This window comes from Drosophila montana, unplaced genomic scaffold, assembly GCF_035044405.1.
Source record: "Drosophila montana isolate Dmon_TW-CO22-7 unplaced genomic scaffold, ASM3504440v1 contig_2668_1, whole genome shotgun sequence".
In the NCBI taxonomy this organism is placed as follows: Eukaryota; Metazoa; Arthropoda; class Insecta; order Diptera; family Drosophilidae; genus Drosophila; species Drosophila montana.
This window is the reverse complement of record NW_026997535.1, coordinates 811,248-823,323: the sequence shown is the minus strand read 5'-3', so window position 1 is coordinate 823,323 and position 12,076 is coordinate 811,248. Positions and strand designations below refer to the sequence as shown.

Genomic DNA, 12,076 nt, shown 5'->3' with positions numbered 1-12,076 from the left:
GCGTGCGTGCGTGTGTGTGCGTGCGTGCGTGTGTGTGTGTCCTTTATTGGCGACAATAGGACAAGAGTTCCGGATAGGTGCAGGCATTGCGACAGCATTCATCATAGATGCCACCGCCAGCCTGCCGCCGGAGGCGTCGCGTCTTGATGAGCACCTCGGCGCCATAAATGCTGGACAGCAATGGACTCAGCGCATAGCCAGCACCTGGCCGTAATTGCAACTGGTCCGCATCGATGCCCATTTCCGGTGGCGACTCCAATCGCTTTTTCGGTATGGTATTGTAGCCATTCACACAGACCATGTCCATTGCATCGTTCAGCGCCTGGCCGCACAGCTTGTGTTTGCCCTCTCGCAGCAAATGGGCGACGCTGAAGCCGTCGGCGGCGGCGGCGGCGTGGCAACAGCTGCTGCCCAGTGCTATCAGCAGCAGCAGCAGCAGCATCAGCAATTGGCGCTGGCCTCTGGCAGGTGCATGAGATGCGCTATTGTCCAACATATTGCGGGCGGGCCTGTTGCGAGCGTTTTGCCTGAATGCTGCTGGCAACGGCCGCTATTTATACGTGTGCGCGCTACCACATGCCACATGCCACATGCAACATGCCACATGCAGTGGCAGCAGCAACATGCCCAGCATTGCGGCGGTTCAATGCACTTTTTGGTTGCATACACATTTGGCATACATATTGGGGCATGCCACGGCAAAGCATGCCTAAAAACAACAACAACTCACACCCAACCCACGCACACACACGCACACTCTCCCCAAGGCAGCTGCCTGCGACTTAACACTAAAAGGCTGTGACGGCTGTCCCTAAGGATTACCTCTGCTGCCACACAGAGAGGCAGCCAGTGTGTGTGTGTGGGTGTGCGTGGCAGCTTCATTAGCATGCATGTGTGTGCGTGTGTAATTTTAGAGCTGAAAAGTATGCTTCATTCGGCTGGCGGCAATGTGCCAAAGCGCTTCGATCTGTGGCTGTTGCCGCTGCCGCTGGCAATCGATAGTTCGAAGTTAAATTGTCGATTGTGGAAAATACAATCGAGTCAACAGTTGGTCGCCAACGTTGCAGCAAACGGTCGCAGTTGCAGTTGCAGTCGCAGTCGCCGTCGCAGTTGTTATTCAAGAGTTCAAAAATGGTGATCGATATTAAAATGTGTCGCTTTGATAATGTGCCGTGGGGCTTCCGGCTTGTCGGTGGCGCCGACTACGATTATCCACTGACTGTGGTTAAGGTTAGCCACGTCCGCAAGTTTAATAATAGTTATAGTAATAATAATAGTGATAGTGATAATAATCAACTGCAGTCACCTTTGTGTGCGAGCCAAAGCTACCTGAGCGCAGCCACAACAAAGGCAGCCGCAGTTGACCGTCCGCCCACCTGCCAGGCTGCCTGCCACATTGCAATTATTGTTGCATATTCAGTTTTGCAACAATGTGCCGCAAATTAATTGCAAATATTTCAACGTTCGAGCCAATTATGTAACTCAGTGCGTGTGTTTATTTATTTGCAGTTGCAATTTGCATTCGCATTCGCGTTCGCATTTGCTGCCTGTTGCTTTTGGGCTTATTTGCGAATTTTGTTAATTAAAGTAAACTCGGCGCAGAGAGTACATCGTTGCGGCTATTTGTCTAATCGTCTGGGCGCAATGCATTTTTCTGCTAATGAGCCGCATAATGTGAATGCAATAAATTTATTTCAATTTTAATTGTGTCTCATCTGCGATTTATCATCGCTCGACGAATTAGCAAATGTGTTGAAAAGCAGCAGCAACAAAAGCGGCAACAACAACATAAATAATCAACTATTTGCAAAAATAGCAACAAATTGCAATTTTATACAACGAACGCATTAACAATGTATAAAGCGGGTATATTGGTTTTGTGCATAAGTATGCAACAGGCTGAAGAAAGCGTCTCTCAACCCAAAAGGTCGGAGTCGATTCTAATTTGGAGTATATATTCTAATATATTCTCCCATCATAAGCAGAAGGAGGATATCATTTGTTTCGATGTCTCCTCTCATTATCACATATCGATAAATATCGATTTGCAGATCTGTTTTCAATTAAAACTGGGAAATACTACTATTAGTTACTATCCGAGAGCCGACACAGCAAGTTTGGTCTATCTAACTCTTATAATTTAACAGTTATATTGACAAACATGTCTCCAAATCGATTAAGAATATCTTACTTTTTGTATAGCTATTCCCCTATTCCGTAAGTTGATGTCTTGGTAATAGAATACTGATTTTTAAGGATAGAACCTTGCGCTTTAGTAATTACATAGATTTGTTTGCCAACTTTAGAACCAGAATATATCGTAAAAATCGGACCACAAACACCGAAGTCAAGCAAGCACCGCTGCACGGCGCTGGCTTTAGGGTATCTGCTAGTCGAGCGCATACGACAACACTCTTATTTTAATTGGCATACAGCGACACACAGATAGAAAGACACATGCAAATGCGTGCGAGGGTTGATTGACATAGAGAAGCTGATAGGAAAAATACTATTCAAACTATTTTCAATTCCCTAAAAGCGTGTATAAAAAATGTTTAAATGTTGTCAACACCTCTATAAAGGAGTTTTTCAATTCATTTGCTAAACGAAAACAAAAAAGTTAGCTTAAACAGCCTCATTTTGCTAAATTAATATGATGTTGATCTAAAAGCCCTTTGTGGGCAGTAAAGAGTTCTATTAAACTAGCTTTCTATTATATTTGAAAACATTTTTGAAATTAATAACAACATTTAAAATGGGCTTCTCAATTTTTCCATAATATTAATGTATCTAAAATATTTTCTACCCTTATATCTCTCCTGTTGCATATAAAATTATTTTAAATACTTTCAATTATTCCAAAATAATAATTTATCTAAATATTTTCTACTTATATATACATATATCTCTCATATTGCATCTACAAATTTCTTTAATGCTATATAGATTAGATTAGATAAAATGTAAATTATGTTTTACACATTTATCTCTCATATTCCCTATTTTTCAACGTACTCGATATAAGTATATAACACTTAAAAATTCTGGTAAAGTTTAATTAACGTCTACTCTAATAACGACATTTTCCAACACTCAAAAACAAAGTCCATTAAACAATTTTGTGTTTGGTTTGAAAATTATAAAACTTCAGCAACTTTTATGAGCTGAATAGTTGGTGAAAGGGTGAGGGGGGGGGGGGGGGGGGGGGGCAACATGCTTATAAACTGATTGTAAAAAACTTTTATTATCCGTGATGTATTAATTTATAAAGCAACCCGCATGCAGCGTGCCACATACAGTGGCATTGTCTTGGTCGAGGCATTTGCCGCAGCACCTCGCCCCGACCCGCCACGCCCCGCACCGATTCTGTTCTTTCCATTTGTGTTTTTGTTGACATTTTGCGCGCATTTTATTTATATGCACTTTGCACGCGCGACGCCAGATAATTGATTTTGTATCTGCAACACTTTCCGTATCTTTCTCTATATCTCTCACGCTCTCTCTCTATCTCTATCTTTCTCCCGTTCTCTCTCTTGTTCGCTGTCTCCATGTACGACAGGTCGCGGAGGGCAGCATCGCCGAGGAGGCGGGCCTGTGCGTCGAGGATGTGATTGTGCGTATCAATGACACGGCTGCCACGCCCCTAACCCATGACGAGGCCCATCGCCTAATCATGAGCAGCGGCAGCGTCTTCTACTTTGGCGTCCATCGGTAAGTCCGACGGCCCCAATTGGCCATTTATCATTAGGCTTAACCCTTCAGCTGACACGTTTGCCTGGCAGCGAACGCGAGGAGGAGGCGCCCTACGATGGCCCCAAGAGGTTCCCATTGAGTGCGAGTTCGTTGACCAAGTCACCAACGCCTGGGCAGTCGCCAACCGCATCCGCATCGCCGCTGCCGTCGTTAACGGAAGCCACAAAAGCGCTCATTCCGGAACAGGAACAGGTCGAGATTGCGCAACTGGAGGCGAATGTGGAGCTGGTATGTCGTAGCGCAATGACGGAAATGCATTCGCATGGCAACGACAACAACGTCGAGCAGGAGCAGAGGCAGGAGCAGGAACGGGAGCAGCAGCATGGGGGCATACACGTGGATAGCCTTTATTTGCCCGATTTGCCCGATCGTCCGTGCTCAGCGATGTCGGAGCAGACGGAAATTAAGTTGGTGGAAGAGGAAATTGCCGCTGTGCTGTCCGGCGAATCAGAGGTCCTAAAGGAGCACAATGTGCTTGGGTGCGTTGACAGCAGCTGTTGCTGCCACCGACATGGAGCGACCTTAACCTGCATCAATATCATAGCGTTAATTTCTATAGAATCTTTCCCAAGCCGGGCGTCTGCATGACCAGCGATGTGCTGCGCTCCCTCAACGAGGAGGTGACCAAAACGAAGCTGGAAAAGGAGAAGGAGAATCGCAAATGGTCGACGTTCCTGCAGCGACCCGATCGTCCGGTGCCCAAGAGCAAGCAACAGCTGGAGGCGGAACGGCACAAGGCCAATGCCTACAAGGTGAAGATAGTCAAGTCGGCGCCACGCGACAAATCGCCCATGGTGAGTAGCGTTGCATGAAATAAAAAAAAGACACTGAACAGGCACCAACTTAAGCCTGTGACAGCCGGAAGCTCCGCCAGCGCCAAAGGAAGTGACCCCACCGCCGCAGGAGGAGGCGCAGGTCGAGCAACCAGTGGAGCAGCCAGAGGAGGAGCCGCTGCCCACGGACAGCGAAGTGCCGAACCTGGAACAATTGCCAGACAATGGCAACACCAGCAACAACAAGGAGGACGCGCCCGAGGAAACGGAAGGCGAGCAGTTAGAGAAAGCGGATGCGTCCAAAGAGGTGTCCGAAGAGGCCGAGGCAGGGGAGGAGGAGCAAGAGGCAGCTAAACAAACAGCCCCGGCTGAGCCTAACGAGCTGCAGCCCGAGGCCGATGCGGCAACTCCGCCCAAAACCGATGAGGAACTGGCACTGGAAAAACAACTGGCCGATGTGCAAAAACAGCTCGCGGCCCTCTCCACGCTGCCCTCGACCATACAATCGACCCTGGACGCGGTGACCAAGCAGCTGGCCGAGCTGCTGCCCACATTTAAGCTGCATCAACAGGAGCAACAACAGCAGCAGCAGGAGCAGCAAATCGATGGGCAGCAGGCGGAACTGTCGACAGCCGAGGAGGACGAGCCACATGGCGAGTATGAAGGTGCCGGCTCGAAAGTTATGGCCGAGGTTACAGTAATTAAATTTTTCTAATGGCACACTTTGCATATTCCACCCCACACACAAACACACACACACACAGCTCTGTCCAATTCTGCGGCTGGCAGGGAGCAGCTGCAGCCGGAAGGGACGACAGCACCTGAAAATAATGAGGATAAATGCGATGCCAATGACCTGGAAGTGGCAGAAATTTCGCTCTCGAATGGCGACAATCGCCAACTGGAGGAGCAGCTCAGCGAGGAGCTCTGCTTCAAGAAGCAAAAGGTAAGCTGAACAACTCCTCAAGCTCATGCGGCATTCGGGCGACCCAGCTAAAGAGTATACACGAGCGTATAAAGTCTGCTCAGGGCTTAGCCAGTTCTTGTGTCTGTCTGAGAAATTGCCCCAAGCATGGGCTGAAGATGTGGCTTCAGCTCGAGCTCCACAGTTCTATGCTCTTCACAGTTGTTTATATAGAAACCAGGGCTGCAAATCAGTCGAACCGAACCGGTTCAAGACCGTTTTTCCCAATTAGTTATTACCTTTAATCGAACTAGTTTGTCCTGGAAAAAGTCAAAGCGAAGACCGAATCGAAGCATACTCTTCTTTAAATATATGTATATATATATTTTACTGAAGCCTCGAACATTTCATGTATTCAACCTATTTTGATAGTTGCCAGTTTTATGCACGGAATTTTACGGATAGCTTGCATATAGTAAACATCTGGGTTCATTTATATATTACAAAGAAATGTTGTATAAAAGTTTTGAAAATATTTGACAGATCAAGGTTTGAACCAACGACTGGGTTGATGAGTGGTTCAAACTAGTTTAAGAACCGAACTAAAAGACAGCTCGCTGGTTCTAATCTTCTATTTAGTTTTATTGACGCATATGAAATGCCCAATGAAAATATATTTGTGACTTAAGGCAAAGTTGAACATGCAGGCTCTTTCGCTTTCTTTTCAAATTTGAGCCAAGTTCATGAACTAAACTTAAACTCAGTTTGTTTATGTTGCTCTCGGCTTTGCAGCCCTGTTGGCAGCCTTAAACACATTCATATAAATTTTCATACCAAAAAGTTTCCATGCAATTGGGCACCCACTTAAGCTTTATATACAGGTTATGTGAGAGTCGTTATAGCTCGACTTTAGCCTTGAGTTAGTGTTAAATTTTTATTTTTTTACTGGCCAGCTGTGCCTCATCTCAGCCGCAGTCGCAGTCCATGTTTCTGCCTCTGCCTCCGCCTCCGCCTCCATTTCTGACATGCCTCAGACCCAATTTTTTGCTGTATTTTCCTGGCCATTTGCACTGGTCAACTCGAGAAATCAAATTAACTAAAATGCCATTTGGTTTTTGTCTTTTGTCTACTTGCAGCATAATGTGCGCTTCCAAGTGTAGTTAGCTTAGCTTAGCTTAAATCGAGTTTCAATTTTGATAAATTGCCACCAAACGATTGTTGTACACACAAATTCAGTGCACACAGCGACTAACTGCCAGTTAAATAAATGAGTCCGAAGAAATGGAGAATCGAGCTTGAGTCGGGCCGGGGCGGGGCGGGGCACAGCAAAGGGAAAGGGAAAGGGCAGAAACCAAAAGACAATTAGTAGGCAGCGTGACAGCCAGAAAAACCAACGCAGAATAAACCGAACCGAAAACCACTGCACAAATTTTCACTTCACTTCTCACACACACTCTCTCTTTCCCTCTCTCTCTCTCTCTCTTTCTCTGTTTCACTATAAACAAAAATCTCTGAACATCTTCTCTGTCTCTGTGGGATCTTGTGTGCTGCATTGCGTTGCGTTTCGTTGCGTTTGCTGTGCTGTGCTGGGTTGGTTTTTCTGGGATGCGATGTGACATGCCAGAAACACAATGTCATTGAGGAGCTCGAGGAGCATTTGGTGCGCAAAAACAATCCCAGGCGTTCGAAGCGCGCCTTTGGTCCCCTGACGCCATCATCGGAGCGTCCTTTGGTGCTGCCCGGCGGCAGGCGCTGGTACAGACCCAAGGATGCCTACAATGATGAATTCATAGCCGAAACACTGAGCGCCCAGGCGGAGCTTATAACGGGCAGCACGCTGGGGTGGGTATTGCACGAAAATTTTCAATTCAATTTTCCTATCCCATATTCCCATACTCCTTCTACTTCTTCTTGCTGCCCAGCCTCCCCCCCTCTCTCTCACTCTTTTTGATCATCATCACCGACGACATTGCAATTGACATTTGCTAAAACCCATATTGTGTCCTGGCATTGCTTTGGTCATATTGCCATCATAATGCCATATTGCCATGGTCACAGTCACAGTCGCCCTTCCCCACTTTCCCTTTCCCCTTATCGTGCCACCATATACTCATGCTCATCTCTCATTTTTGCATGGGGCACGCTTACATCGACGCACAAACGCTTCGCCTTCATAATTTTGCGCATTAGCAGCTGCCCCTACGAGAGCCCGTTGCTGGGCTACGATGCCAGGTATTATTGCTATGATGGAGTTGTGACAGCATCCGCAATTCGCAATCTGCAGCCAGCACAAAAGGATGCACTTTCATTAACATTATCATTTTCAACGACCGTCTCTCTGTCTTGCTGACTTTCTGTCTGTCTCTGTCTTCGTCTCTTGTTACCATTTTTGTCTTGGCCTGCAGTTGATTTGACTTTGCCAGTTCTGGTTGCACGTTTCTGTGGCATTCTTCTTCTTTTTTATGCACTATTTTTTTTCAGATTTTTCCTTATATGCATGCCTCGTCTCGCTTCTCTCTTTCATAGATTGCATTTTGGAATCGTTTATTCAATGGCGAGCACATAACACGCCAGCGTTTCAGGTAAGTTGACTTTGACTGCGACGGCGACTGCGACGGCGACTGCAACTCCTTCTGCTAATAAGGCTAACATCGTTTGCCTGCATTTCGGCCCGCCCTTGTCTTGTACTTAACCACTGGGGGCAATACATTCACTTCAATTTCGGTAACGATTACGTTTACGCTTACGTTTTTTATACCCTGTTCACAAAGTCCAAAGAAGTTTAGACTGGGCTCTTTGTGTCCGTTAGCTAAAGACTTGAAAGGCTGTTCGGCTTTTAATCAAACGGATTGAAGCTAAATCTAAGCCGAACATTGTTTATGCAATTACATTTTTATGCCTGAAAGGCTTTTCTTTCAGTTTTCTAAAGATGCACCAATTTAAATTAGTGAAAGTATGTAAAGATAGTTCATTTAAATTGGAATAAATCATGTTGGAAATTTGAAAGAAATTTTATGTACAAAGGCAAACCTAGACACAGACGAACTAAGGACTAAGGACAGACTAAATTCTATCCGAATCATCGAAAATATTTGTAAGACTCGCACCCATTGAGTAAAAGTCTTACAATTGCTTGACCATGCCCATCAAGGGGCGGGCAGACTGCGAAAATGTATAAATCGCACACTTTAAAAATTTCAAGGATCGATGTTTACTTAAAAAACACAGTTTAAAGGTAACTGGGCTAACAGTTTTAGAGTCACCAACTCGATAGGCAAGCAGACACTTGTCGACTGCTTGGTATTAATATACTCCTTTGCCTTTAAAGACTTGAAACCTTAAATATGTATATATTCGCAAATCGGAAAAATGTCTTTACTTCATAATTAAAGAACTAGACTGACCAAATTTAACAGGAAGGCCACAGAGCGATCCACTGGGGGTACTTGTGAACAGGGTATTTTGTGCAGTCGGTTGCGACCGACTGTCATGTTGTTTTCAGTTTGTTTCTGGTTACGTTTTTGCTTCGTTTTCGGTTCAATTCCTCGCCCACAGGGAGCTGCAGAGTCTCAGCGTGGCCAAGGCAGCGCACAGGTTAGTTTTGTCACACGGTTCATTGCATGCCCTGGCAACCGGACGGAGAGCTCAAGAGTGCTCCAAACGTGACCAGCAGCACTTATTTAAATGCACATGCATGTCTCTCCCCTTTGCAAGTCCTGCTACCCAAATATCCTCCACCCCCTCGCCCGCTTGTTTGAGCTCTTTCTTACGACAGCTTTGGCTTGTTCCCTCCGCAGGGTCAACTTTATGAAGTACCAAAAACCGGAGCGCAAAATCGACCTCAATCGCAGCGAGGTATACAAAATCATACATCATCTGGACAGGGCGCCAGTGCGTGGCATTGAGGTGCGTGCCCCGCTCGTGGCAGCCGAATCGGATATACGCCAAGCGTTGCAGTCATAGAATTCAATGCACCCAATTTAGCCCAACATAAAAAAGAAAAAGCTCTGTTAAATTCAAATACACAAATGAACAAACAAACAAATAATACTCTAACAATAAGCAGCTCAAGAAATATATATGGACAAGAACTATGAATATGTTATGTGCATAAGTGTTTGACGGGAGCACAAGTCTGTGTCAAAGGTCAACATCATTATCAGTGTCATTGTTGTAGCTGTAGCCTTTGCTGTTGTTGTTGTTGTTGTTGTTGTTGTCGCTAAGGCGCCTAATGTGTTATTACATAATTTGTGTATGTGCAACATGGCGTATGTGTAATATGCCAAGTGTCAGACGAGGCGGCGAATTGTCGTGCATGTCGGCAGCCGCCGCAGGGCGCTGCTCTTGCAATTTTCTTTTGCATAAACACGCGGCACAGCACACTCTGTGTGTGTGTGTGTGTGTGTGTGTGGGTGAGTGTGTGTGTGTGGGAGTGTGTGGGTGTATTGTGTGTGCGACAAGCTCTTGGAATTTGCATATGTTAAAGCAAATGAATTGGCCTGTAAACGAAATGAAACCAAATTGCAAAATGACAGCCAGCAGCACAATATAACAATAAACTCGTATTTAGTTATGAGAACACACACACAAACACACACACGCACACACACGCACACACTCGCACATCGCACATCAAATTCAGATTCTGAATGGCTGTCACGTTGTGCCGGGTCGTAGGTTGCGCACATTTCACTTGCCCTCGCAGACGGCTGTTAATGCCACGGTTACGTTCGCGTTAACGGACACGGTTACCAAATTATTAGCCATTTTTCTGCGTCTAAAGTGAAAAGTCGTAAAAACGCGGCAAGTTCGCGTCCTGCTGCTTGCGGCTTATTGCTTATCACGTTACGTAGTTGTCGAAGCACTCACGAGTTGCGTCCACGGAGCACTTGACGACGCGACGTTGATGGCGTCTCGTCCTGAACTGTCACTGTCACAATATGTTGGCATTTTGACTTCGCATTATCACTGCTGTCCTAGTCCCCACACACACACACACACACAGTCGCACACAACATGTTGGCATAGTCCTTTGAGTGGAGTTGAAATTCGAAACACTCAAATGTTTTGGGACAGCTTTTTTTGGCGAGCTTTCAACTTGCCGTGAGCTTGAGTTGAAAATGTTGAGTTATGCCGAGCTTTGACTAAAGGTAAAGCACAAGCGTCAGTAATGCGCCTGCTGCAAGGCAAGCATGTTGCTGATAACGGTAAATATACATTTGGGAGGGGCTATTCCTTTTGATAAGGTTGGGATTTGCGATGTTTAAATATTTGCCAAAAAATGTAAAATAAACTGTATATACAGAACCAATCTAAAAATAAAACTATGTCTATGGGTTAGAATTGGACAAAGTTAATGGAGCTTGATATGCTATAGCTCAAAAAAGAATGAACAAAAAATTTAATTAAAATTCACAACCAATCTAAATTTTAGTACGTAGCGAAGAGCGTATCCTTTGTGAATATTTGATTGACAAAGTCAAGAGAGCTTAAAGTCTAAAAAGAGCATTTGTCAGACAACAACTCGGCGTTGATGTTCACTCTTCATTCTTTCACGAGCAAAATTCAAATACCTTCAGCAAGGGTATAACAAGAAAATAAATACTCAATGGCTCAAGAACAGCTTTATTATACTCACATGCTCTCTTTCTTATTCTCACTCACTCTCCGTAGGCTTCGATTTTTTTCCATTTTTGAAAAAACTCAGCACAACTAATTTTACGATTATGTAAGTAGACGATTATTAAACTGATCTTCAAGGGCGGAGAACGATTGGAATATAAATATATATCGCACTTTACACAAACTAAGCAAGTTTAACACAATATTAATAATTTAACTTTGTACGAAAGTGATTTTACACCTGCACAGCGGACGCGACCGATCAAATAGTCTAATGCGCACAGACTAAATGCTCTCACCAAGCTGCCGCCTACGCTAAGCCGGCATTTGCACTAATACAGTGACAACTAAGAAATCGCTCACACCCCATCCACTATGCTCGCTCTCTTCGTTTGTGCCTTGGATAACGGGATCAAAGATGTTACAACCAATGGCTTAACGCATGCTCGCTCATCGGTTTAGCTGCAACCTGCACTCCATGTTTATATGTATGTATGACGATGAATATCCATACTGCTCACTCTCTGGATAAATGCTCTCTGCCAGTCCGCTGACCCGTCCAATCCAACCAAGTACACATGATATATAAGCTTGTGACGTAATTGTATGTTCATACTGTGTATTTAGTCTTTTATTTAACCTTGAGGCACAGTTGTCCATTCTTTATGCAAATAAAACGAATTGTATTTGATATAATTTTGTATTTTATTTGAATTTGAATAAAACAAACTAGACAACAACTACTTATGAGTAAGTATCGTACGAGTACAAGTACATGCAAGTTACATAAAAATAGTTTAGGCTCGCAGCGGCGCTCGCTCCGAATGGATATATTGGATGACTACGACTAATAAGACAATAAGTATACAATAGGTTGTTTCAAAAAAAAGGCAAAACTTACAGCGGCTACGTCACAACGGAGCATTCACTTTAAAAGTGTGCGCTAAGCGAAGTACGCGAACATTTTCTCTTCTCTTTTGCTTTGTCTTTAAATTTTAATTTCTCTTTTTTTTTTTGTTTGTTT

General features: G+C 44.6%; 2 protein-coding genes and 1 long non-coding RNA gene across 14 annotated transcripts; 1 reads left to right on the top strand and 2 right to left on the bottom strand.

Moving 5' to 3' along the window:
* Positions 1–31: 31 nt before the first annotated feature.
* On the bottom strand, positions 32–744 carry Ilp1 (Insulin-like peptide 1). Its single transcript, XM_064684022.1, has one exon. The coding sequence runs from the start codon at positions 494–496 to the stop codon at positions 44–46; it is 453 nt and encodes a 150-aa protein (XP_064540092.1). The 5' UTR covers positions 497–744; the 3' UTR covers positions 32–43.
* A 307-nt stretch (positions 745–1,051) lies between these two features.
* Positions 1,052–11,659, top strand: Zasp67 (Z band alternatively spliced PDZ-motif protein 67). 12 transcript variants are annotated; one of them, XR_010436435.1, is made up of 10 exons: positions 1,058–1,230; positions 3,560–3,711; positions 3,783–4,232; positions 4,298–4,547; positions 4,612–5,191; positions 5,291–5,472; positions 7,055–7,272; positions 7,957–8,012; positions 8,986–9,024; positions 9,228–9,299. XR_010436435.1 is itself a non-coding variant. In XM_064684007.1 (9 exons), the coding sequence occupies exons 1-9, from the start codon at positions 1,132–1,134 to the stop codon at positions 9,391–9,393; spliced, it is 1,974 nt and encodes a 657-aa protein (XP_064540077.1). In that variant the 5' UTR covers positions 1,056–1,131; the 3' UTR covers positions 9,394–9,528. The 12 variants fall into 12 exon arrangements, 11 of the variants coding, with proteins under 11 accessions (XP_064540083.1, XP_064540077.1, XP_064540079.1 ...); XM_064684007.1 differs by lacking the exon at positions 7,055–7,272 and having other exon boundaries at positions 1,056–1,230; positions 9,228–9,528; XM_064684008.1 differs by lacking the exon at positions 8,986–9,024 and having other exon boundaries at positions 9,228–9,316.
* On the bottom strand, positions 11,198–12,071 carry LOC135429647 (uncharacterized). Its single transcript, XR_010436436.1, has 2 exons — positions 11,294–12,071; positions 11,198–11,236 (listed from the first exon to the last, which is right to left on the bottom strand). It is a non-coding gene; the product is annotated as an uncharacterized LOC135429647 (long non-coding RNA).
* Positions 12,072–12,076: the final 5 nt, after the last annotated feature.